The sequence below is a fragment of the Budorcas taxicolor genome, chromosome 2 (assembly GCF_023091745.1).
Source record: "Budorcas taxicolor isolate Tak-1 chromosome 2, Takin1.1, whole genome shotgun sequence".
Classification (NCBI taxonomy): domain Eukaryota; kingdom Metazoa; phylum Chordata; class Mammalia; order Artiodactyla; family Bovidae; genus Budorcas; species Budorcas taxicolor.
This window is the reverse complement of record NC_068911.1, coordinates 62,321,304-62,346,193: the sequence shown is the minus strand read 5'-3', so window position 1 is coordinate 62,346,193 and position 24,890 is coordinate 62,321,304. Positions and strand designations below refer to the sequence as shown.

At 39.1% G+C, this 24,890-nt stretch overlaps 1 protein-coding gene across 1 annotated transcript in view; it reads right to left on the bottom strand.

Annotated features, from left to right (window-relative positions):
• CCDC141 (coiled-coil domain containing 141) overlaps positions 1 to 24,890 on the bottom strand; it is a 225,827-nt gene that overhangs the window by 31,955 nt on the left and 168,982 nt on the right. The window contains exons 12-17 of the mRNA XM_052635681.1: positions 20,500 to 20,679; positions 14,103 to 14,282; positions 13,414 to 13,539; positions 10,802 to 10,990; positions 9,373 to 9,552; positions 6,998 to 7,147 (exon numbers count right to left, since the gene is read on the bottom strand). Coding sequence (XP_052491641.1) covers positions 6,998 to 7,147; positions 9,373 to 9,552; positions 10,802 to 10,990; positions 13,414 to 13,539; positions 14,103 to 14,282; positions 20,500 to 20,679 — 1,005 coding nt within the window. The remainder of the gene's footprint in view (positions 1 to 6,997; positions 7,148 to 9,372; positions 9,553 to 10,801; positions 10,991 to 13,413; positions 13,540 to 14,102; positions 14,283 to 20,499; positions 20,680 to 24,890) is intronic.

Here is a 24,890-nt window from a genome sequence, read left to right as displayed (position 1 = left end):
AAAAATTATTGTAATATATTGATTTATGGTAAATCATTTGCCTGTGGTGCAGGAGACCTGGGTTCGATCCCTGGGTTGGGAAGGTCCCCTGGAGAAGGAAATGGCAACCCACTCCAGTACTCTTACCTGGAAAATTCCATGGACTGAGGAGCCTGGTAGGCTACAGTCCATGGGGTTGCAAAGAGTCAGACACAACTGAGCGACTTCATTTTCACCTTCACTTTTCACTAAATAATATTACTACTAATAATGAAAAATTTTAAGTATCAAATATTATTACAGCTCAGAGTTTGGTTCTGACATTCACAGTACAAACTAAGCCACACATATCCTTATTTTGCTAATTAATATCTCCAATAGGCACCACAAAATCCAGGTTGTGCAGTCTTTGTGGTGCTGCAAAGACTATAAAGTGCCTCATTTCAGCAGCTGAGGAAGGTTTCTTCCTACAGGTGACTAATGAAGAAGTGGTCAACCACAGAATCTTCAAAAAATAAGAAATTCTGTACCATCTGAAAGCAGTTCTTGTTGGTGTCTTTATTTTTCAAAGCACTCTTTAAGATTAAAGGGAAACAGATGAATTCTTAGAAAAGTATATCCTTCCAAAACTGAACCAGGAAGAAATAGAAAATCTTAACAGACCGATCACAAGCAAGGAAATAGAAGCTGTAATCAAAAATCTTCCAACAAACAAAAGCCCAGGACCAGATGTCTTCACAGGTGAATTCTACCAAAAATTTAGAGAAGAGTCAACACCTATCCTACTCAAACTCTCCCAGAAAATTGCAGAGGAAGGTAAATTCCCAAAATCATTCTATGAGGCCACTATCACCCCAATACCAAAACCAAACAAGGAATTCACACAAAAAAGAAAACTACAGGCCAATACCACTGATGAACATAGATACAAAAATCCTCAACAAAATTCTAGCAAACAGAATCCAATAACATATTAAAATGATCATATATCATGACCAAGTGGACTTTATCCCAGGAATGCAAGGATTCTTCAATATTCACAAATCAATCTAGGGGATACACCATGTTAACAAACTGAAAGATAAAAACTACATGATTACCTCCATAGATGCAGGCCTTTGAAAAATTCAACACCCATTTATAATGAAAACTCTCCAGAAAGCAGGCATAGAAGGAATATACCTCAACATAATAAAAGCCATATATGATAAACTCACAGCAAACACTATCCTCAAGTGTAAAAAATTGAGAGCATTTCCCCTAAAGTCACGAACAAGACAAGGGTGCCCACTGTCACCACTACTATTCAACATAGTTTTGGAAGTGTTAGCCACAGCAATCAGAGAAGAAAAAGAAATAAAAGGAATCTGGATTGGAAAAGAAGAAGTAAAATTCTCACTGTTTGCTGATGACATGATCCTCTACATAGAAAACCCTAAAGACACCAGAAAATTACTAGAGCTAATCAGTGAATATAGTAAAGTTGCAGGATCTAAAATTAATACACAGAAATCCCTTGTATCCCTATACACTAACAATGAGAAAACAAAAAGAGAAATTAAGGAAACAATCCCATTCATCATTGCATTGCAATGAAAAGAATAAAATACTTAGGAATAAAAATTTACCTAAAGAAACAAAAGACCTATACATAGAAAATGATAAAACACTGATGAAAGAAATCAAAGATGACACAAATAGATGGAGAAATATACCATGTTCATGGATTGGAAGAATCAATATAGTGAAAATGAATACACTACCCAAAGCAATCCATAGATTCAATGCAATCCCTATCAAGCTACCATTGATATCTTTCACAGAACTAGGAAAAATAACTTCACAATTTGTATGGAAACACAAAGAAACCTTGAATAGCCAAAGCAATCTTGAGAAAGATGAATGGAACTGGAGGAATCAATCTGCCTGACTTCAGACTATAGTACAAAGCTACAGTCATCAAGGCAGTATGGCACTGGCACAAGACAGAAATATAGATCAAGGGAACAAAATAGAAAGCCCAGAGATAAATCCATGCACCTATGGACACCTTATCTTTGACAAAGGAGACAAAAATACACAATGGAGAAAAGACAATTTCTTTAACAAGTGGTGCTGGGAAAATTGGTCAACCACCTGTAAAAGAATGAAACTAGAACACTTTCTAACACCATACACAAAACTAAACTCAAAATGTATTAAAGATCTAAATTTAATACCAGAAACAATTAAACTCCTAGAGGAAAACAGGCAGAACACTCTTTGACATAAATCACAGCAAGACCCTCTATGACCCACCTCCCAGAGTAAATGAAAATAAAAGCAAAAATAAATGGGACCTAATTAAACTTAAAAGCTTTTGCACAGTGAAGGAAACTAAAAGCAAGGTGAAAAGACAGACTTCAGAATGGGAGAAAATAATAGCAAATGAAGCAATTGACAAATAATTAATCTCAAAAATATACAAGCAGCTCATGCAGCTCAATACCAGAAAAATAAATGACCCAATCAAAAAAAAAAAAACAGGCCAAAGAACTAATTTCTCCAAAAAACACGTACAGATGGCTAATAAATCACATGAAAAGATGATCAACATCACTCATTATCAGAGAAGTCGAGTTGCTCAGTCGTGTCTGACTCTTTGCAACCCAATGGTCTGTAGCTTACAAGGCTCCTCTGTCCATGGAATTTTCCAGGCAAGAGTACTGGAGTGGGTTGCCATTTCCTTCTCCAGGAGATCTTCCCCACCCAGGGATTGAACCCAGGTCTCCTGCATTGCAGGCAGACACTTTACCATTTGAGCCACCAGGGAAGAGATAATGCAAATCAAAACCAAAATGAGGTACCATCTCATACCAGTCTACAAACAATAAATGCTGGAGAGGATGTGGAGAAAAGGGAACCCTCTGACACTGTTGGTGAAAGTGAAGTTGCTCAGTCGTATCCGGCTGTTTGCGACCCGTGGACTGTAGCCCACCAAGCCTTTCCATCCATGGGATTCTCTAGGCAAGAATACTGGAGTGGGTTGCCATTTCCTTCACCAGTTGGTAGGAATGCAAACTAGTACAGCCACTATGGAGATTTCTTTAAAAACTGGAAATAGAACTGCTATATGACCCAACAATCCCACTGCTGGGCATATGCACAAAGGAAACCAGAATTGAAAGAGACACGTGTACCCCAATGTTAATTGCAGCACTGTTTACAATAGCCAGGACATGGAAGCAACCTAGATGTCCATTGACAGAAGAACGGATAAAAAAGTTGTGGTACATATACACAATGGAATATTACTCAGCTATTAAAAAGAATGCATTTGAGTCAGTTCTAATGAGGTAGATGAAACTGGAGCCTATTATACAGAGTGAAGTAAGCCAGAAAGAAAAACACCAATACAGTAGGCTGCTTCTGCTGCTGCTAAGTCACTTTAGTTGTGTCCAATTCTGTGCGACCTCATAGATGGCAGCCCACCAGGCTCCCCCGTTCCTGGGATTCTCCAGGCAAGAACACTGGAGTGGGTTGCCATTTCCTTCTCCAATGCATGAAAGTGAAAAGGGAAAGTGAAGCTGCTCAGTCATGTCTGACTCTTTGCGACCCCATGGACTGCGTCCTACCAGGCTCCTCTGTCCATGGGATTTTCCAGGCAAGAGTACTGGAGTGGGTTGCCATTGCCTTCTCCTCAATATAGTATATTAACGCATATATATGGAATCTAAAAAGATGGTAATGATGACCCTATATACAAGACAGCAAAAGAGACACAGATATAAAGAACAGACTTTTGGACTCTGGGAGAAGGAGAGGGTGGGATGGTGTGACAGAATAGCACTGAAACATGTATATCACCATCTGTGAATAGATGGCCAGTCCAAGTTCAAGGCATGAAACGGCACTCAAAGCTGGTGCACTGGGACAACTCAGAGGGATGGGATGGGGAGGGAGGGGGGAGTGGTGTTCGGAACTGGGGGAACACATGTACACCCGTGGCTGATTCATGTCAATGTCTGGCAAAATCCACCACAATATTGTAAAGTAATGGCCTCTAATTAAAATAAACAAATTAATCAATAAGAAATAATCATAGAGGTTGGGCTAAAGTATTCTCATCTCAAAGTTGTATCTGACTTATAACAAATTTTTATATAAATATTTTAACATATTAATATTTCCTGAATAAGAACCTATGGTATAGCACTGGGAACTTTCCTTAACACTCTTTAATGACCTATAGTGGAACATAATCTAAAAAAAGAGTGGATATATGTATATGTATAACTGATTCAGTTAGTACAGCAGAAACTAACACAACATTGTAAATCAACTATACTTCAATAAAAATTAATTTTGGATGGCATCACTGACTCGATGGACATGAGTCTGGGTGAACTCTGGGAGTTGGTGATGGACAGGGAGGCCTGGCGTGCTGCAGTTCATGGGGTTGCAAAGAGTCGGACACGACTGAGTGACTGAACTGAAACGGAAATGATCTCTGATAAAATAAAAACTTCATTTAGTACAGTTTCATAAAATAATTATAAATTGAATATTGTTTGCAAAGGAATAACATCAAATCAGCCAGAGAGATAAATACATCATGTTTTGAATTAGGTTTTGTGAGTAGACAGATTAAAATTCTATTTTAAATATAAAGTTTGTTAAAATAAATGCTTTTGTACTCAATAGAGAAAAAAAGAAAAGAAAGGAAAGAGGCCAAAACTTTTTAAGATCCTTTAAATATGAAACTGTAACTAGTATCAAGCATGAGTTGGATGTGAAGTAGAAGCAAATGAGAAGAATCACTCTGTTAATATTTAAGAACATGTTGTAGGGATATCTGATTCCTAAATCAAACCCACACGTATCTGGTTTCTCGTTCTTGTTCTGGTACAGACAATCCCAGGCGTCCCTGCTATGACTGGAAGGGCCATCTGTCTTCCCAGCCCGCTGGCTTCCAGCACAGGGTCATGACGAGGCAGCCTGTAAACAGAACCACTATGGGAAGGGCCTGAACCACTGTGGGGAGACCCGGGTCCACAAAGGCCACGGTGCTTCAGGAAGAGGGATGCTGAGCTGCAGGCAGCCAGGAATAACCTTTAGCTTGCTCTCTCCTGCTTTCAATAAAATAGGGCTGAACATCACAGTAGAGACAGATTTTCAGCAAGAAAAGTTTACAATTTTTTTTTTTTTTTTAAGGAAGAGGAGGAAGATGTAAGCGAATAAAGAAAACAATTTCAGGAGAAGGTAGTAAAAAAAATATTTCCATGACTACTAATCTAAATTTTGCAGCCTTGGGGAGAATCAATGTTGTTTTTCTTAACAAGATCTGGCTGAAGTGTTGCTAACTGCAGGACATGACCTGGAAGAGGCCATTCTACACAGAGGACAGGGTACACCAGGTGTTTAACTCTGAGTGAATAAAAAGTCTCTGGCCCACAGTGGCTCCTGGAACACATACCGGGAGCAGAAACTCCACAGTCTTGTGGCACATTGCTCCGCTGAAAATCTGGGGATGCTAGTTTCCCTCCTGCTGAATGGGATCCAAGCGCCCCCTCCTGTTCTCTCCCCCTCTTTCTTTCCTTCCAGTCCTGCTCCTTTCTTGCACTTGCCTTTGGCCAAAAAGGGCTTGACGACCACCCAGGTTTACTCATACTTCCGTCTATGCTCTGATGTTGATAACAGTTGATACTCACTGGGCTGAAATTGTGTAACTGGGGCATAAGCAGAACAATCGAGAAGTTTTACTACTTCTTTCCCCCTCCACTCACTTTCCTCATGGGCTTGAGATTAGTGGACTTAATGTCTTGCTTTCAAAAGAGATAAGTCTAGAATTATGGTACCTTCTGTCCTGTTGTCAGTTCCAGTAAGGAACCAGGGCCCATGCTATCCTTTATTTTTCTCCTAAAACAAGTACACCTTTGCATGGAAAGTTTCACTAGGGGAGGGTCGCACTGTAGTTCAGTGTGTGTCTTAGGGAGGGAGGTGGGTAGAGTTGAGAGAGAGGCAGTGGAATTAAGGAGATGTATGAAAAGACTCTGATGCTGGGAGGGATTGGGGGCAGGAGGAGAAGGGGACGACAGAGGATGAGATGGCTGGATGGCATCACTGACTCGATGGACGTGAGTCTGAGTGAACTCTGGGAGATGGGGATGGACAGGGAGGCCTGGCGTGCTGCGATTCATGGGGCCGCAAAGAGTTGGACACGACTGAGTGACTGAACTGGACTGAACTGAACTGATGGAGAGAGGAACATGGAAACTTATAACACCATATGTAAAACAGCCGATGGGAATTTGCTGTATGACTCAGGAAACTTAAACAAGGGCTTTGTGACAATCTAGAAAGCTGGGATGGGAGAGAGGTTCAGGAGGGAGGGGACACGGGTGTACCTATGGCTGAATCTTGTTGATGTATGACAGAAAACCACAAAATTCTGTAAAACAAATATCCTTCAGTTAAAAAAATTAAGTGGCAAACAATAAAAAACAATAAAAACTGAAGATACCTCTTACCCGTTATTTCTTTTTCTCTAGGAGTTGCTTTGCTAGAGAAGCCACTCGGTTTGAGTAAATATGAAACCAGCCATTTGACTTTAGTGATAATACTTTGTAACCTCTGAGACAACAAGCTTGCTCCCCTGACCCTTCATCATGAGTCAGTGTAACTTAAATAGCCTCTCAGCAGGGTGGAGCTGGCTGCACCAGGAAGGTGTCACCCTTCTGCCCTGATGAGCTATATCCACTCAAGCAAAACTACTGCTATAAGGGTTTGGGGTGGGTGCGGAGGAGCAAGCAAAGAACCGTAATACTACATTCCAGGTTCTACACACTGACAACATACTGACGTCAACAGTTTTGGGAGTTTAAAGTGTACTCTATACTCAACCTTTCTGAGCCCTGAGGCCACTGTTTGGTAGATTAAAAGGTCAAGGGTAAAAAGAAAGTCTCCTGATTTACTGTGTGTGTGTGTGCATGTGTGTGTGTGTGTGTGTGTGTGTCTGTTTCTGTGTGTGTGTTCCCACCTCGCCTATCTCATCCCTTGTAATGCAGAACTCCAGGCTGCGGGTCAGGGCCCGCTCATGGTCCTCGGTCTGGGCACGCCAGGTCAGACAGTCCCCTTCAAGCATGTCCAGCTGTTCCTGCAGGTTCTTTGCAGAAACGTTAGAGCAGTTCTGAAAATGAAAGAGAAGTGAAAGTGATGAAGGGAATGGGCAAAATGGCAATGAGAACAATACGCTATTTACCTGCATTGTGAAACTCATAAATGACAATAAAGAAAATAAGCTCCTGATTTATTTTACCTTAAATTTCTTTGATTTCAGAAGGAAGCCAGACACCAACATCCAATGTTGTGAAAGACAAACTCTTAGATTTTTAGTCTCAAAACTTCAGTATTGAAGAGTTGCTCATCATACCCAATGCCTCAGAGACACCATTCAATGTAAGGTATAATTTTTACTTCAAAAGGCATAAAATATGCATTAGAAACATTTGGCTTCTACACTGTAATTTTCTTGTCAACTTGAGGTTAGCCTCAGGTTCATTATGCAAGCGCTCCCATCTCTACTCAGCGCAGGGGGCTCCTGAAGCCAAAGCCAGATGTGAATTTGAGAACAATTTATACTATTTGTGCAAAGTGAGATGTCTTCCTTGCTCTTTTCTTTTAAAAATAAATATACTAATGAAACAAAACGCTTTAAAAGAAAGCTCCTTCTTGGGAAAAATCGAGTCTATTAACAGCGACAGAAATTTTGTATTTCTTTCAGATTAAAAAAAGTACTTTAGATTTACTGCACTCCATATAGTTTGGGAGATCAAACCAGTCCATCCTAAAGGAAGTCAACTCTGACTATTCATTGGAAGGACTGATGCTGAAGCTGAAGCCCCAATACTCTGGCCACCTCATGTGAAGAGTTGACTCATTGGAAAAAACCCTGATTCTGGGAAAGACTGAAGGCAGGAGAAGGGGATGACAGAGGACAAGATGACTGGATGGCATCACCGACTCAATGCTCATGAGTTTGAGCAAAGTCCAGGAGATAGTGAAGGACAGGGAAGCCTAGAGTGTTGTAGTCCATGAGGTCACAAAGAATCGGACACGAATGAGCGACCGAACAACAACAACATAGTTTAGTAGATATCTTAAGTGAACTTTGAAATAAAATTAGCCATTATGATTTTTATTGTTATACATATTGGATAGTATTAACGTAGTCTTTTCTTCCCTCAAATCCTCAAATTAAGAATTTGAAGAAGGAGTTTTTGTTTCACTTTTATATCAGAACCCAATGTGTTATTTAGGAAAATTTAATCTGGAATTATTTCCATCTCTTTTAAGCTCCTTTGGTAAGGTCAGTCCAGTGGAAAAAGCAGATCCAATGACTGATGCCCAGAGGCCTGGATGGAGCCAAGGTGCTTGGGCTCCTCTACTCTGGGCTTTTGTAGATAAAGTAACTTTTCTGGGATCAGACTCTTCATCTGAAGATGAGGATCCTGGGTCTGACTATCTCAAGGCTACCTTTCAGATCTGACATGTGAAAGCAGCATTGTCCAACAAAAATACAACATGAGCCACATGAATAATTTTAAATTTTCTAGCAGTCATATTAAAAAGAAACTGGTGAAGTTAATTTTTACAATATAGTTTGTTTAACCAAATATAAAAAACACTAGTAAGGTTTTCTTTGTCTTATTAAGTCTTTGAAATCAAGTGTATATCTCAAACTTAGACTAAATTTCAATTATTGTTAAATTTGTATCATAAAAACTTGCTCTGTAGTTAAAGCTCATAGACTTTAGTAGATTCACATACCAAGTCACTCCAAATATACTTAAAAGGTTTACAATTTTGGGTATCAATTTAAAATAAATAAAATTAAAAGTTTAGTTCCTCTTTATCTCAAATGTGAAAAACCAACTGCCATTATAGATAACAATTCTATAACTTTTAAAGTAGCATGAGAAAAGTTACTTTATCTACAAAAGCCCAGAGTAGAGGAGCCCAAGCACCTTGGCTCCACCCAGGCCTCTGGGCATCAGTCATTGGATCTGCTTTTTCCACTGGACTGACCTTACCAAAGGAGCTTAAAAGAGATGGAAATAATTCCAGATTAAATTTTCCTAAATAACACATTGGGTTCTGATATAAAATTGAAACAAAAACTCCTTCTTCAAATTCTTAATTTGAGGATGTATTAAACAAGACTTTTAAAATGAGATTTTTTTTTTCCCTTAAAAAAATTTTTAGACATGGTAGAAACTTACCACAAATAAGTATCCCAATGGCTTAATGTAGTTTTTAATTGTATGTATACCAGGCAGTCTGCCTGGTTTCTTTCATATTACAGCCCAACTCCCAGCCATATCAGGTAAAAATGACAGTGTCTAAGTTGCTTACAGGCTGCTGCACTGATGAGATGACATCCACCCCCAAGGAGAGGGCCAGTTTATGGAGATGGCCTATGTGCACCTGCTTTGCCTGAGAGCGTCTGAGGAGGACCTGGGCATTGCGAGCATCATTCATTTCCTTTGCCTGTTCTGGAAACTCCAGTTCTCTTGACTTGAAGAGTCTTCCCAGCTGGAATTTAGGCCATTAACAATTAATCTGGGTTTCATATTTTTATGAAAACAGTTTTTTAAAAATAGAGGTATGGTTGATATATGATATTATGTAAATGACAGGTGTATGATACAGTGATTCACAATTTTTAAAGGTTATACTCCATTTATAGTTATTATAAAATATTGGCTATATTCCCTAAACTGTACAATATATCCTTGTAGCTTATTTTATACCTAAATGTTTGTACCTCTGAATACCCTAGCTCTGTACTGCCCCTCCGCACCTCCCTCTCCCCACTGGTAACCACTGATTCTCTATATATGTGAGGCTGCTTCTTTTTTGTTATATTCACTATTTTATTGTACATTTTAGATTCCACATGTGATATCATAAGTATCTTTGTCTTTCTCAAAGATAGATTTTTAAAAACTGCTTATTTCCTATAAAATATTTAACTAGCTAGTCCACTGCTGACAAGCCCATCTAAAATTAATATTACAGACAAATAAATGTTATAATGGTGCAAGTCAATAGAGTAAAATTAAGGGACTAACATTGTCGGGTCTATTAAAGAAGAAAACACTGTTTGTTCATAGCCTAAAACTTTAGCAAGATGTTGGCCTGTGATTTGACTAAATTCAGAGGCTATTTTCAAGGCTTTTCAATACATCTCTATTTTCTGTTGTGTGTATGTGCTCAGTGGTATTTTCTGTTGAGAGGCCAATATCTATGAAGTTCTACTGACACTTCAATTATAAAATTTTTTTTCTTCCCTTTAGTTGCTTATACCCTACCTTTTGTTGCTTACATACACCCTGAGTTACTTTTACCCTAACTTTTGTTAGGGGAACAAAAGTAATTAAGAATCAATATATTAAAAAAGACAGATGTGTGAAATAAACAGTGAGAGTTCGAGGAATTTAGAAGAGAAGAGAAATCACTCCAAGGGAGGTAGGGTTGTTAGATGGAGGGACAAGGTTTAAGTGGTATAGAGGAGAGAGAAGGACCTGACAGATAAAGGCAGCTCAAGAGTCAGGGCTTGGAATAAGGAATGCGGGTGCCATCTTTGAGGGACCAAGGAAAGCTCTGTTTGGCTGGTAGATTGGGGAGGATGGGGCTCAGTGCGAGAAAAGTCTGGAGCCAGATTGCAGAAAGCTTCTAGTATCAGAAAAAGCAACCTGGCCTTTATTTATTACATAATCGTTTATTTTTAATTTCATAGTTTAAAACTGAGAGTCTTCCAGACATCCATGGTATGTCTTACCTCTTCTCTGACTTGGTGGAACTGGATAATCTTATATAGGATGTCCTCGTAATCTCGGATTCTCTGTTTCAGGTTTTGATGGAAGTGAATAAGGTCCTTCAGCTGTTGAGACTTTTCTTTCACAGGTGCTCCTTTGCCATTTAATTCTTCTGACTCTTTTATAATATACTGAACCTCATCATTCAGTTGCTGAAGAGTTGAAAGCAATAAAATGAGCTTCTAGAGAGCTTTTTACTTTACAACTGACATATGAAGATCTCAATAACAAATCACTCTCTTACTTGTTAACAAATACTTACTGTGAGGCTCAGCCCTATCCCTGCAAATCCAGGCATTGTGTGTAATGCTAGGGATATATTATTCCATCCTAATCTCAGATATATTTTTTAAAATTTAAATTAACATTAAATTAAAAATTTTTAAAAAAACACACCAAAAAAACTGTTTCAAAGTTAGAGGGCAAAATGGAAAGTCATATATTTCTGTGACATAGCATAGAGTCATCTGCTGCTGCTGCTGCTAAGTCGCTTCAGTCGTGTCCGACTCTGAGCGACCCCATAGACGGCAGCCCACTAGGCTCCTCTGTCCCTGGGATTCTCCAGGCAAGAATACTGGAGTGGGCTGCCATTTCCTTCTCCAATGCATGAAAGTGAAAATTAAAAGTGAAGTTGCTCAGTCGTGTGCGACTCTTAGCGATCACATGGACTGCAGCCTACCAGGCTCCTCCGTCCATGGGATTTCCAGGCAAGAGTACTGGAGTGGGGTGCCGTTGCCTTCTCCAGAGTCATCTAGTCATCTGCTAAGTAAATATATTCTAGATACTCTCTAAGGCCATGACCATCTGTGATATTTAATAAAACTAGAATCAGGTGGTATGATAAGAACACCACAAGAAGACAAGTATAAAAGTACATTGGGTGAATTATCTGTCCTTTGGGATAAAAGAATGATCAGAATGAACCACCAGCTGAGCACCACAGTAGCTATGCTGCTTTAAAAGCAGTCATTCCCCCCCTCAAAAAAAAGGCAGTCATCCCAGAATCCACAAATAGCCACCACTTGTAGGGAGGGACAAACCACCTTCTTTCTACCCAGCACTGCTCAGATAGCCCTTATAGGAATCTAGATCCTGGTGGAGAGTTCAAAGAGGAAGCCACGATAATTTCAGATGAGATTGGGCATGTTCAGGGTGGTATGGCCATTAACTATGATTTCAGGGTTGGATTTTATATCAAGGATAAAAGTAATGGAAATGCTTTAAGCTAAGGAGATAATTTGCAGAAGAGCGGCCTGGTAAGGGTATTCAAGTTGAAATCAAGTGCATGGCCATCAAATATATACACATCACGGTGACAGAGCTAAAGAATCTTGATAACAGTTCCTGATTTAGAGGAATTTATACAAACACACACTTGCTTATGTGCAGGGGCGTGTGCACACATGAAATGCAGATACATATGACACAGACTATAACAAAGAAACAGATAGGCTAGTAGAATTTTCTAGGAGTTTGGAGGAAAGAGTTCACTGTGGGCTACAGTGGTATGTGTGTGTGTGTGTGTGTGTGTTGGGGGGGGTGGTTATGTATTACATCACTTTTGTCTTGTGTGTGTGTGCACACGTGTGTGCATGTACATGCTCGACTCCTTGTGACCCCATGGACTGTAGTCGGCCAGGCTCCTCTGTCCATGGAATTTTCCAGGAAAGAATACTGGAGTGGGTTGTCATTTCCTACTCCCAGGGATCTTCCCAACCCAGGGATCAAACCCACATCTCCTGCATCTCCTGAATTGGCAAGGGATTCTTTACCACTGTGCCAACCCAGGAAGCCCCCAGCTTTGTCTTAAAGGAACATAAATTAGGTATTCCTTAAAGGAATCTTCAAACTTCCAGTCCTGGGATTCTTTACATCCAACACTTGCAAAATAGTGACAAACAGAAACACAGGTATCAACTTTGCAGCAAAGAACAGAACCCAGATAGGAGGATGAAATGACTGGCAAACTTTTCTAGCAATTGTGTCAGGCTCAGGAGTGGCAGGAAGTGGGGGTTAAGGAGTGCAGAAGCCATCAGGGCCTGGGAATATGACTCATGGTTTTTTCTCTCACACCCTGAGGGCTCTCAGAGGGAGAATGGGAGAGCACAACAAAATTCTTGGGATGGTGGCAGAAGGCTGGGGTGCCAGTGGGTGGGGACAATGACATCACAGGGATAATTTCAGTGACAGAGGACAGCAGAACCTCTGTGTCAAAGAGGGTCTAGCCTTGCCTTGAGATCTCTGAATCAAAAACATATCTATACCTTTTAGGAAAAGAATTAGAATAAATATATGATAAATATATTAATAAGGAAATAATTTAAATTAAAATAATCTAAGGTAAGAATATGTTAAGGACCTTTTGTAGCCTGAATGTTTGCATATCATCAAATATAGCACATTGCATTTAAAAAGGAAGAAAAATGTGTCTGACACATGGACTTTTAGAAAAGCAACCCTTTTGTTTTTGAAAAAATTGTAATTCATCAGATGGTTAAAATTAATTAGGTGAGTTTCAACTGAACAGCTTTTCATTCTTTTTCATTCACCCAAGGTCATCAGTTTGCTTCTTCACCTGGAACTGAGGCTTCATTTCATTCCATTTTTTCCGTAGACCTAAAATGGTCTGGAGACTCCCTCCAAGGTCAAGTGCAGACACAGGCATAAGCGCTTCCTGAAGAAGTTTTAAGTTGTGTGTGGTCTGAAATAGACATTAGATAGTTATGCATATGTTTTCTTTGTTACCACCAGCAAATACATCATAATCATTCCAGTGATGACATGGTGTGTCATCAAACTTTTCAACTACCATGAAAACACTCACTACCTAGAGTGAGCTTCTGGTTCTAAACCACCAATGAATAAAAGCACAAGCCCTCTTTTCACTGTGGTAAATATGCATAACAAAAAACCTACCATTTTAACCAATTTAAATGTGCAGATTAGTGGCGTTAGTGCACTTTGGTGTGCAATCATTACCACCATCCATCATCAGAACTTTTTCAGCTTCCCAAACAGAAACTCTGTCCCAGACAAACACCAACCTCCATTTCCCCCTTCCCTCAGCCTCTGATAACCTCTATTCTGCCTTCTGTCTCCCTGAATTTGACCACTCGAGGTATCTCACAAAAGTGGAATCCCAATATTTATCCTTTTGTGTTTGGCTGATCTCACTTACATTTCCAAGGTTCCTCCATGTTACAGCATGTGTCAGAATTTCCTTTCTTTTTAAATCTCAATAAAACCCACTGCATGTTCTCTCACCTTTCTAAGCTGCTCTTTGAATGCTGCCCACTGCTGTTTCACGGGCTTGCTTGCAGCAGCTTTAAGTTGCCAGGCTGTCCGAAGGCGGCTGAGTTCTTCCCTTTCCACCTTCTGGCTTTCCATAGTGTTCTCCATGATGTGTACTTCATTTTTCACATTTAATATTTCATTTTCTTTTGCCTGTGGAATTAATAACCTGTGTAATGGCTTTTCGTTTCCAAGAAATACAACATGATTTTGCATACAACTCTTTTAAGAGGCAAATGCTTTATCACAGCCAAAGCAGAACACAGTCCTGCCATCAGGAAAAGTCTGAAATGTGGTGTCCCAAGGACAAAAGAACAAAAAAACACCAGGATGGTCTTGGAATGCAGGAACAGAAAAAAACAGACCCTATTGTCCTTCCCTCCCCCACGTTATAACTATTTAAGGATTTCAGGCCCTCCTGAGCAGTATAACCTGCCTCCCCTCCTACGGGAAGAAGGTGTTTGCCTTACTCTTCCCTCCACCAGTGTATGTGCCTCGTCCAATCAGCAAATGACCTGTAAGACCCCTATCGCGCTCCTTGAACTCTGAGTATAAAAATGGACTAAAGGACCCGTGTTCAATGTCGGTTCTCCCTTGAGCAGGCCTGCTGTTCTAACAGTGTTTCTCACTCTAACAAACTTTATTTTCCTCTCCTTCTGCCTTATGTCTGGAAATTCTTTTCCAACCTGCGCATGGACCATGACATGAAAGGTCTGTGCACAGGCTGGGCTCTCGGAGCCCATAATACATGCCTGGACATGAGCTTGCTAGTTGTTCACAACTCCACTGGCATTTCAGTCCCCTCCTCTAAGATTTGTTTATTTCCTGGGGTTTAAAGGAAGACTGAATGAGCACAGGGATACAGAAAATTTGAAGCTGAGATTATTTTAATGAATACAGTTTGAAGTGGATTCCACCTTTTAACACACATTAGACTATGTCAATATCTCAGTGTTAGGGGCCATGAGGGGGCAAATTGTTCCAGGTTTTTCTTTTTGTACTATCCCACTGTATACACTACAATTATTTTAAGTTTTCCTTGTGAGAAGTTCCTCAAGTTACTCGCTTTTATGAGATCTGAAATGTGCATCTATATACAGTTGTTCCTTGGTATTCATGCGGGCAGGACGGGAGGAGGGTACTGGTTCCAGGACTTGCCCTAGACATCAAAACCAGTGGATGCTTAAGTCCCATGATTGGCTTTCCATACCTGCAGGTTTCAACCAGCTCTGGATAGTGTTCTTTGTTGATCCAAAGTTGGTTGAATCCAGGAATGTGGAAGCCCTAGATATGGAGGGTCAACTGTATCTCTACGTTTGTATCTCTATACCCTGGTGGCTCAGCAGTAAAGAATCTGCCTGCAGTGCAGGCGATGCAGGAGACACAGTTCAATCCCTGGGTCAGGAAGATTCCCCTGGAGGAGGAAATGGCAACTCACCCAGTACTCTTGCGGGGAAAATCTCATGGACAGAGGAGTCTTGTGGGCTACAGGCCATGGGGTCGCAGAGAGTCAGACACAACTGAGCACACACACACCCTGTATACCAGAAGCACGGTATCTAAATTCCAAGACTTCTCTTCCCAACTTTCATATATTCTGGCTATCTGATTTGAAATCCTTTAAACAATGGTTTTAAATAATGGGAATTCAATTAGAGAGAAAAGTATAAGAGGACCCAGGAGTAAAACCATGTACTTCTTTAATGTCCAAACATCAAAAAAGGCAGAAAAATATTTGTTTAGCAAAACAAAAATCTGCTTTATGGCCAATTCTTCTCAGGAAATCCTTGAATTTCTAAGGAGCAACTGTACATGAATTTCTATAATGGCAATAACAGCTGGGTATCTAAAAGTCAAAAGACTTTTTAGATTATAGTTAGAAGATAGTGTCATGAATCTGTAACAGGACATTTTAAATAATAGGTGGGCCATCTTATTTTTAAATTATTTTAAATGGCATTAGTATTGCATAATCATATTGATGTAGACATTATAAAGTATCATTTAATTGCAAAAAAAGCCTGCAGGTGCTATATGTGATTTCTCCAATGAATTTGGGAATCTAATAATAAAATGGTGTATTCTATAACTGTGATGTACAAGGCACATATTATGAAAGATATTAGCCACAGAAATACCTAAAGTAAATCATATTTTTATCTATGCTATAAAGAAAGATAGGGTATCTTTAACATATTATTAAGAAACTATTAATTAAAATGTTACATAATACATGATCTAATGGAAAATTGGAATGTGTAGCATGTCAATGACAACTATAATCTGAAGAGTGTATGCTCTGAATGAGGCCCAGAAAAGAGAGTGCCATGGTAGGATTTGTTGATGCCTAGCTACCAGGATTCAAGAAAAGTGCTTACGCATTTGGCAAATGTTAAGTACTGTGACCACTCAGAAAGATTAAATGCTTTGCCTGAGGTCTGGTTAGTAAACACTAACTACTCAATCCATAGACTTCTGTATAAGGTCACTGACAAATCTGGCATCATGTGGTCTAAATAGGGCACTAGATATCCCATTCTCCATGGAGATTCACACACAATGAACGGTCTTCTGACATCTTGCTTTTCAGATATCTTGATAACTGGCAGGTAGTACTCCAGGTAGCATTCTTTATTTGCCACTATACATTAGTAAATTGGCACTTTCATCAAGATGTCTACCAGATTTCTACCCTAAATTAGTTTTTCTCATTGTGATGATATTTAGATGAATTTGAAAAAATGTTTTCATTTCAAGCTTGAAAAATCTGAGCATGGCAACAATCAAGAGTAGAGCACTCAGCAGAAAATGCCAGCTGGCCTTCTTCCTTCCTAACCACCAAACTGGTTACCACATTTCAGCACTAATGTTTGTTTAAAAGCCTAATGTCCAAAAGATATGACAAGAATAAAAATTATGTTATACTTGCTTTACCAACAATTGTCTATCTCAGAATGTCACTGAACTAATAAAATTAAGAATTATGTAGACCATAATTCTTATCAGTAAGGGAAAATTTATCATATGATAGTGGTAAGGACCTTGAGTTAAAGTGACCACATTTATAATGTCAAGATAAAAGGCCACCAAGTTATGTAGTAAAATGAACACTATTTCTGAAAACTCTAAATGGACCTTTGAATATCAGAGAACCTAAGTTTAGACACAGATATAAAATAAAATTTTTAATGGATTCCTGCTACAGATCTTAAATGAAAATCTGGCCATATGATCTTAAACATTCTAAATAAGGAATAAAGGACTCTGTTTCTGAGTAGGATGGAGTAGCCAGGGGCAGAGCAGTGCTTCTACCTAGGACAAACAGAAAAGCTGGAATAAGTGCAGAAGGCATCTATTTAAAGTCCAAAAGAACTAAAGAGGCCAAGACTCCAGGGAAGGACGAATCTGAGAGTAGTGAGCTCACCTGTCACCTCTCTTACTGCAGCCAGGGCCTTTTCCCACTCTGTGCACAGTAAAGCTGATCATGAGGCTTTACTGAGGAACACAGAAACTAATAGGGCTTTTGACAGACACTGGTGGACATGGGGGGTTCAAGCACACAGCTGATGTTTATCTTAGAACATTGACAAAATACTGGGGCTGAACCAGGCAGGGCAGTAGATTAGAAAACCCAAGTAGATGCCTCTGAAAAGCAGAGTGGAGGTTTTTAGCAGTCCCCCAAGACTCCTCAAGCTAGAGACCTGCCAGGCGGACAGAACTGAGAGAATGTACCAAGCTCCAGCTTGAAAACAATGAAAGCCCAAGGTCATCAGAATAGATGGAGCCTTGACAGAACTATAGTCCAGACTGAACTTCACCAGCTCCTGATTGGCTTAAGTGATCTTCCACCAGTACCTACCTAGGGAAAAAACATAACACCATCTGGAATCACAATTTTTTATACATAATGCCCAGCATTCAATAGATATTCACTCATCATCCCAAGACAGGATGACACAACTAGAAACCAAGAGAAAAAGTAGATAATAGAAACAATTCCAGATCCAGATGTTAGACTTTGCTGACAAACACTTTAAAATATCCATAATTAATATGGTCATGAAAGTATAGGAAAGATGGAGAAAGAGAGGATACAAAAGAGATTTTTGCTGGCAGTATAATGTAGTAAAAAAAGAACTAACTAGAAATTCCAGAACTGAAAAATATAATTTCTCAAAAGGAAGATAGTATGAAAAAGGCTAGACCAAGAAAAGTGCAGTTTGCAAATATGTAAATTACTTTTTAAGTGCAAATTAGAGAAGTACACAGTGAAGAAATACACATAACAATATACTGAAAAAAGTAAAAATCTTAAAGATGGATATAGATAGATAATATATGTTCTAAATGTTCCAAGTAAAAAATAACATTTTTATAGTAAAGCACAAATATAAGAACGTAGGTAAAATACTCAACAGGTCTTCACTGATGCTTAAGGATAGTGTTAGATGAATTAGAATTATTTACTGCATATTTTGTTTCTATATAGGTTTAAGAAGAATGGTCTTTAAACAACAAAATTTGAAATAACTAAGATAAGGAAGAAATTCTAGCTCAAAGTAGATGAGAATAGTTAGAGACTGTTTCAAATGAATTTGGGCTCCAGATTGAGATTCATCTCATGTCAGAGTTCTGAGAAAACTGCAGATGTCAGCAGTCTTTGCAAATCTACAGAAAATGGGAGAAGGGCCAGAAAATTAAAGAAAGAAAAATGCCCTGATTATCAGATGGGGGAATGGCTGGACTATGTGATTTACTGATCAATAAGCTTTATACTGAAAACCAGGGCAATAAAATTATCACTGATCAAACAGATTGTGAGCACTTCAGAAAGAACCCTTAGATCACCAGGAGTCAACCTAGTTTTTGCCAAATTATTTTACACAATTGACAGGATACTGGGTAGATAGACCTTCCTTTTAGCAGCATCTTTCAATAGAGACTTGAGAAAAAGATTGTGAAATGCTGGTTAAAATAAACTACTACTGGGAGTGTCAATGATTGTTTTAAAGGCTGGTTTATCAACTGATTGCTTAATGGATTGGAGTATCAACCTGCCCCTCAGACACTTTTATTAAAGATCTAATTGCAGCCGTGGGAGGCATATTAATATATGAAATTAAACCCAGGAGAGATGGCTAATGTAGTAGACAGCAGGCTCAAAATTAGTTTAACAAGATGTAATCATGAGTTAAAACTAACAAAGTGATATAAAGTAGGAATAAATATAAAAGCTCACATTTGTATGTAATAGATAAGTAGGCGACAAGGATATAAAATGGGAAAGACCCATCTTGGCAGAAGTTGCAGTAAAAAATGTGATGCAATTACAGTTTTCTTTCATCACAAGCTTAACATGAACCAATAAAGTAAAATTATTGCTAAAAGCACTAGTATAATCTTAGTTCTCATTGGTAAAGAATGATGTCCACTTTGTGTTGAAGCGGTACTTTACTTTTTGTTTACATTTTATGAATGGTTTTGACAAGTCATGGACAATTCTGGGAGGGAGGATTAGGATGAAGAAAAAAATAAAACTACCTCTTAAATAATAGAAAGGATTTATATCTAGTTAGCTGGAGAAGACTCAAATTAGACTTTGCAACAGTTTTCCAGGTTTGAAAATTTTTTGAGTGTAAGAGGGATGAAATATGAATACATTTTTCTTCTCTGTGGATCTATAGAGGGTTAGAATCAGATACGAAAAGAGATTCAACTTAATATTAAAAAAAAGAAACAAACCTTTCTAGAAGCTGGCATTTTCTAATATAAAACAAACAGTTTTAATAGGAAGATACTTGAGGTATTGAAGGAGAGGTGGATTAACCATCTTTTAAGAATAAGAGTTCTGTAGTGGATGGGCCTGAAGTTGATGTAAGTATTCTGGCATTATTCTAGCATACTTTACAAATCTAACTTAACAACTAAAATTAGGGTACATTTCTAAGTACAATGGGGCTTCACTATGAAAGTCTGATGTTATAAGATATTCTTCAAAATGAAGATTCATCCTAGATGTTATCTTCAGCCTCTGGAAATCTTATAAGAATCTTGTTGCATGCTCTCAACATAACTCAGAACTTTGGGGTGAACCTCTGAGGACTCTGTGTGATAATAACAATGTTGCATTCAGATTATTGTCATTCTCTCTTCTTAACAGATACAATAGCCTTCACATGATAAACTCACAAGGGGTCTAGGACCAAAAAAGCACAGAAATGCTGGGCTTCAGGACTATTCACGGTGAATGAAGCTAGAAAGAACTTCCTAAACCAGCCTGGCTGAATGAAAGTTGAAATTTTGAATTTATGATCTTGACTTTGACAAGTAATCCTTGAAGAAGGTGTGACTCATTTAATGTTATTCTTACCATATTTATTAAATTAAGGAACTCGAGCCCAAGGTCATGCGTTAAAAAACTCCTCTTTAAAAATAGCTGCCACTGCTTCTCCACTGAGTCAGACCAATGCTTGGCTTCAGCACCGCCCTCCTCCTTTCGTAGGATATCAGTTTGGTAAAACTCCTTTAGGCCCTGACATTGCTTCTCTACCTGAAAAAAAGAGAGAGAATATAAATGAAAGTTAAGAACACTTCAAAACATTTTTAAAGGGAAAAACACTAGATTCCAGTAAAAGTCTATATAAACATTTACTTGGAACCTACATTTCAGAATTCTTTAAATAATTATTAAGTACTGTCAACTTACTGAAAAGACACAAATCTATGTAGGTTGTTGACAGACCAGACTGACTACCACTGGATAGTAAATTGAGCTGACAAGCTTATTATCCAGAAGACCTAGTTACTGTAGCCAAAATCATATTTATGTACTGTACATGTGTATGCTTTGCAACTGGGGACAATTTATGTCAAAGACCAATGTGGTTTCATTTTACAGCTGCATTTTATAATTCAGAAGAAATATAAACATATAAAATCAAGGATTACAAATCAAAAGGAAATGTAAATCAGTGAAAAAATTATTCATAATCAGTAAATCATGACTTGCTTCTCCTCAGTGATAAGCCAGAACAAAAGAGTACTAATAATTATGAATTTTCTATACATGTATTAATATTAAACTGCCTCCACGAGAAAATGTTATTGAGGTTACTTCACCTCCCTAGAATTATATTTTCTCATTGGCTAACCAATGTAAGCAGTACTAGATTATTTTAAATCAGTCTCTTTGGACAGAGTTTATATAAAATCAAATGTGCCTATAGAACTATAGATGAACACAAAACTGGGTATTATAGAAGTAGTAGAAAAATTTTGAAACAATTTTTTAAGCATTTTGAATAATACTTAATAGCCAATGGGCTTCCCTGGTGGCTCAGATGGTAAAGAATCTGCCTGCAATGCAGGAGACCTGGGTTTGATCCCTGGGTTGCGAAGATCTCCTGGATAAGGGAATGGCTACTGATTCCAGTATGCTGGCCTGGAGAATTCTATGGACAGAGGAGCCTGGTGGGCTACAGTCAATGGGATTGCAAAGAGTCTGACATGACTGGGCAACTTTCACTTTCTTTCAGTATAACAGCCAATAGGACAAGACTCAAAGAGTTCATAACTACTGAAAGCCATCTAAAGAAGGTACAAAATTTCAGGCAGTGGTTAGTCACTATATTTTAAAGATTTTAACATCTTTCTTAATTTAATGAGTGCTGCAAAGGGCGCTCACAGAAGTTCTCTCTTCTTTCCCCATATTCCATTTATTCATGCCTCTCTTTTACTGATGCTTATTTCCTCAGCCCAGAGTGATCTTTTCTCAGTTTTCAACTCCTACTTATCCTTCATGAGATAGTTAAAATGCTACCTCCTCCAGGGGGTCGCCTAAGATTTCATAGTAAGAACTAAGCATCTATCTCCCTGGGCTTCCAAAGATAATTCTGGGAGAAAGAGAACCATAAGCAAATTATTATACCACAAAGACAAGTATGCACACCATGTTCTGGGCACACTGAGACGGGACCACCAACTCTATCTAAAGAAACTGGAAAGAACAACGGAAGTAACACTTGATCTGTGCCTTTCAGAATTGTCCAGGGTGACAAGGAACAGGAGAAGGGGCTCCAGATGGAAGGAATAATGAGTGTGAAGGTACAAGTATGAAACACGGGCTGGTTAAGAGCAGGATAAACGATCCTGGTGTGGGTGAAGTCCAGATAGCACACACTGAGTGTTAAGATGCAAGCATGATCATTGGGTTGAGATAAAGCCAGCCAGCAGGTTTCAACATATTTGGTACTCTACTCAACATGATGTGACACCTTCTCATTAGCTTGAAACAACTGACAGCTCTCACAGTGACTCAAAATCAGCATGACAACCATCAGAACTTCAGTGGCATCATGCGCTACAGGCTGGGGTGCCAATCTGATGGGCTGTCAGTTATGTGAAATTCTCAAAACCTAAACTTTAAGTCATCTTCCTTTCCTAACTGCTCAAAAATAAACCTCCTTGAATGTAAGTAAGCATGATGTCATTACACGAATTCCCTTGAATATGGACTAGTTTCTTTTTTTTTAAGTGAATTAATAATCAACTGTAATACATTATCCATTTGAGAGTAATAGTTATAATTTGCATCACAAATTACATTTGTTATATTGCCTGAATTTTAGGAGGTAACATGATCAGATGTGCTTTAGAATGATCATTTTTTGAAAGGCATGAAGGGGAGAATTACAGAAGGCAGAGAGAACAGGCAGATACAATTTCTTTAACTTCAGCAAGGATGATGAGGACCTGCACTGAGGAGGTGATGATGGTACAAAGATGGGAATTCAGAAATCTCATAGGTTGTCTCTAAAGACAGATATAGGATAGCATGGCCTTCAGAATATGGAAAAACAAAAGGGAGGAGACTGGGGATTAAACCTCAGCTCTGATGTTTACTACCTGTCGTCTAACTTCCTAGAGCTTCAGTTTCTCTCATTTGTAAAGTGAGGATAATAGTGAATACATATAGGGATATTATAAGGATGAAACAAAATTAGGAATTAAAAGTTCAGGTATTGATACAAAATAAGTGCTCATTAACAGAGGGATTAGAACAGACTTTGAACTCCTGCACAGGACTTCTGAAAGATGGTGGGGTCATTAATCAATGCCAAAATACAGAAGGAAACACGTTTGAAGAAAAGATAAGCAGTTGTGTTTTTGTTGAGTTTTAAGGAGGCTTCAGAATACCAGTAGGTAGCATAATTGGAAGTTGAAAATATTGGCCTGGAGCTCAAAAGAGTTGGGGCTGAAGAACTAATTTTGGGTTACTGATGCATTGAAAACCAAAAATGTGTTGGTTGGAGGTGATTTTTACAGGGAGAGTGTACAGAAAGCACAAAAGAGAGCACAGAAAAGAACTCTTTGACCCACCACACTTCCGGAACAGAGAATTGAATCAGGAAAAGGAAGTAACAGATAAAGAAGCAAACAGGATGATTATCCCAGTTCCGTGAAATATCCAACTAAGGCGAATCTACAGGGACAGAAAACAGATTAGTGCTTGCCCGAGGCTGGGGGATTGGCAACCAGGACTGACAAAAAGTATTCATAGGCTCTTTTTGGGGTGGTGGAAATGTACCAAAACTGGAGTGCACTGATGTTTGCACAATTTTATAAATAAATACTAAAAATCACTACATCCTACAATAGGCAAATTTTATGGTATGTAAATTATACCTCATTAAATCTGTTTTTCTTTATAAAGTCAAAAGAGGTCAGTATGAGTAACTGGGTTAAACAAATATGGCAGAGAGATCAAGTAGAATAAAGACTGAAAATACACCATTTCATCTGTCAACTAGCAAGTAATAAGCTTATAAGAGTGTTTTCAATGGAGTGAAGAGTTGGTAAAAGGCAAGACTGAAACAAGGATAAACTCAGTGGCAGTGGGTGAGGACTGGAGAGGATCAACAAGGAGAGGAAAGAAACATCATCTTCCCGTCCCACGAGTCCAGATGGGAAAGAAGGAAACCTATAGAGTGGCAGCCGTAGTGAGGGCAAGACTGCTCGGGAGAACTGTAGGCGAAAGAGAGGGAAGAAACAGAAGAAGCAAAGGTTCAAAACTCAAGAATGGATGCTGAAGCTACGTTCTGAAGGATTCGGGAGCAGACAGGGTGGTACCGAGGGCTGGTTATGGGGGGACACACGCGGAAACCCCACTTTATTGGTGACAGTGGAGGAAGGGAGAATACGTCCGTGGGTTTGGAAGCTGAGAGAAGACAAGGCAATTTGGCTCAATGGACTCATGTGTTTTTTCAGTCACATACAAGCTAAGGGTGCAGATTTAGGAATGGAAACTGTGGTAAGAAGCTTGAGAGTCACTACTGAACGGGCAGCAGCTAGAGGGCATATGGTAGCGGGGGGAGGGGGTGCTCAGCTGAGGAAAAGACGCTTGAATTTGTAACAGCACCAATCAGCACAATTGTTTGATTTTCCACAGGAGTGTCTGGGAGCTTGGAAAGAGAAGCAGGGTAAACAGAGTGTTGGACTGATCTAGAATTGGGAATTGGCAGAGTTCGGGTGGAAGCCAGGGAAGTGAGGGTATGGGGAGTATAATGGAATTGAATAAGCTGGCGAGGAGAGAAGGAAAGCCCACGGGAGGCTGGACAGACTGAAAGCCCTGCCAGGGTGGGGACAGGAGCCCCTGCCAGGTGAGAAAACAGAGTGATAGCTGGGCAGATGAAAGGACAGGGAGTCCTTCTGTGAAAGTGCTGTCTGTAAAGCTGAGGTTTCAGTCCTAATCACCAGGCCCCT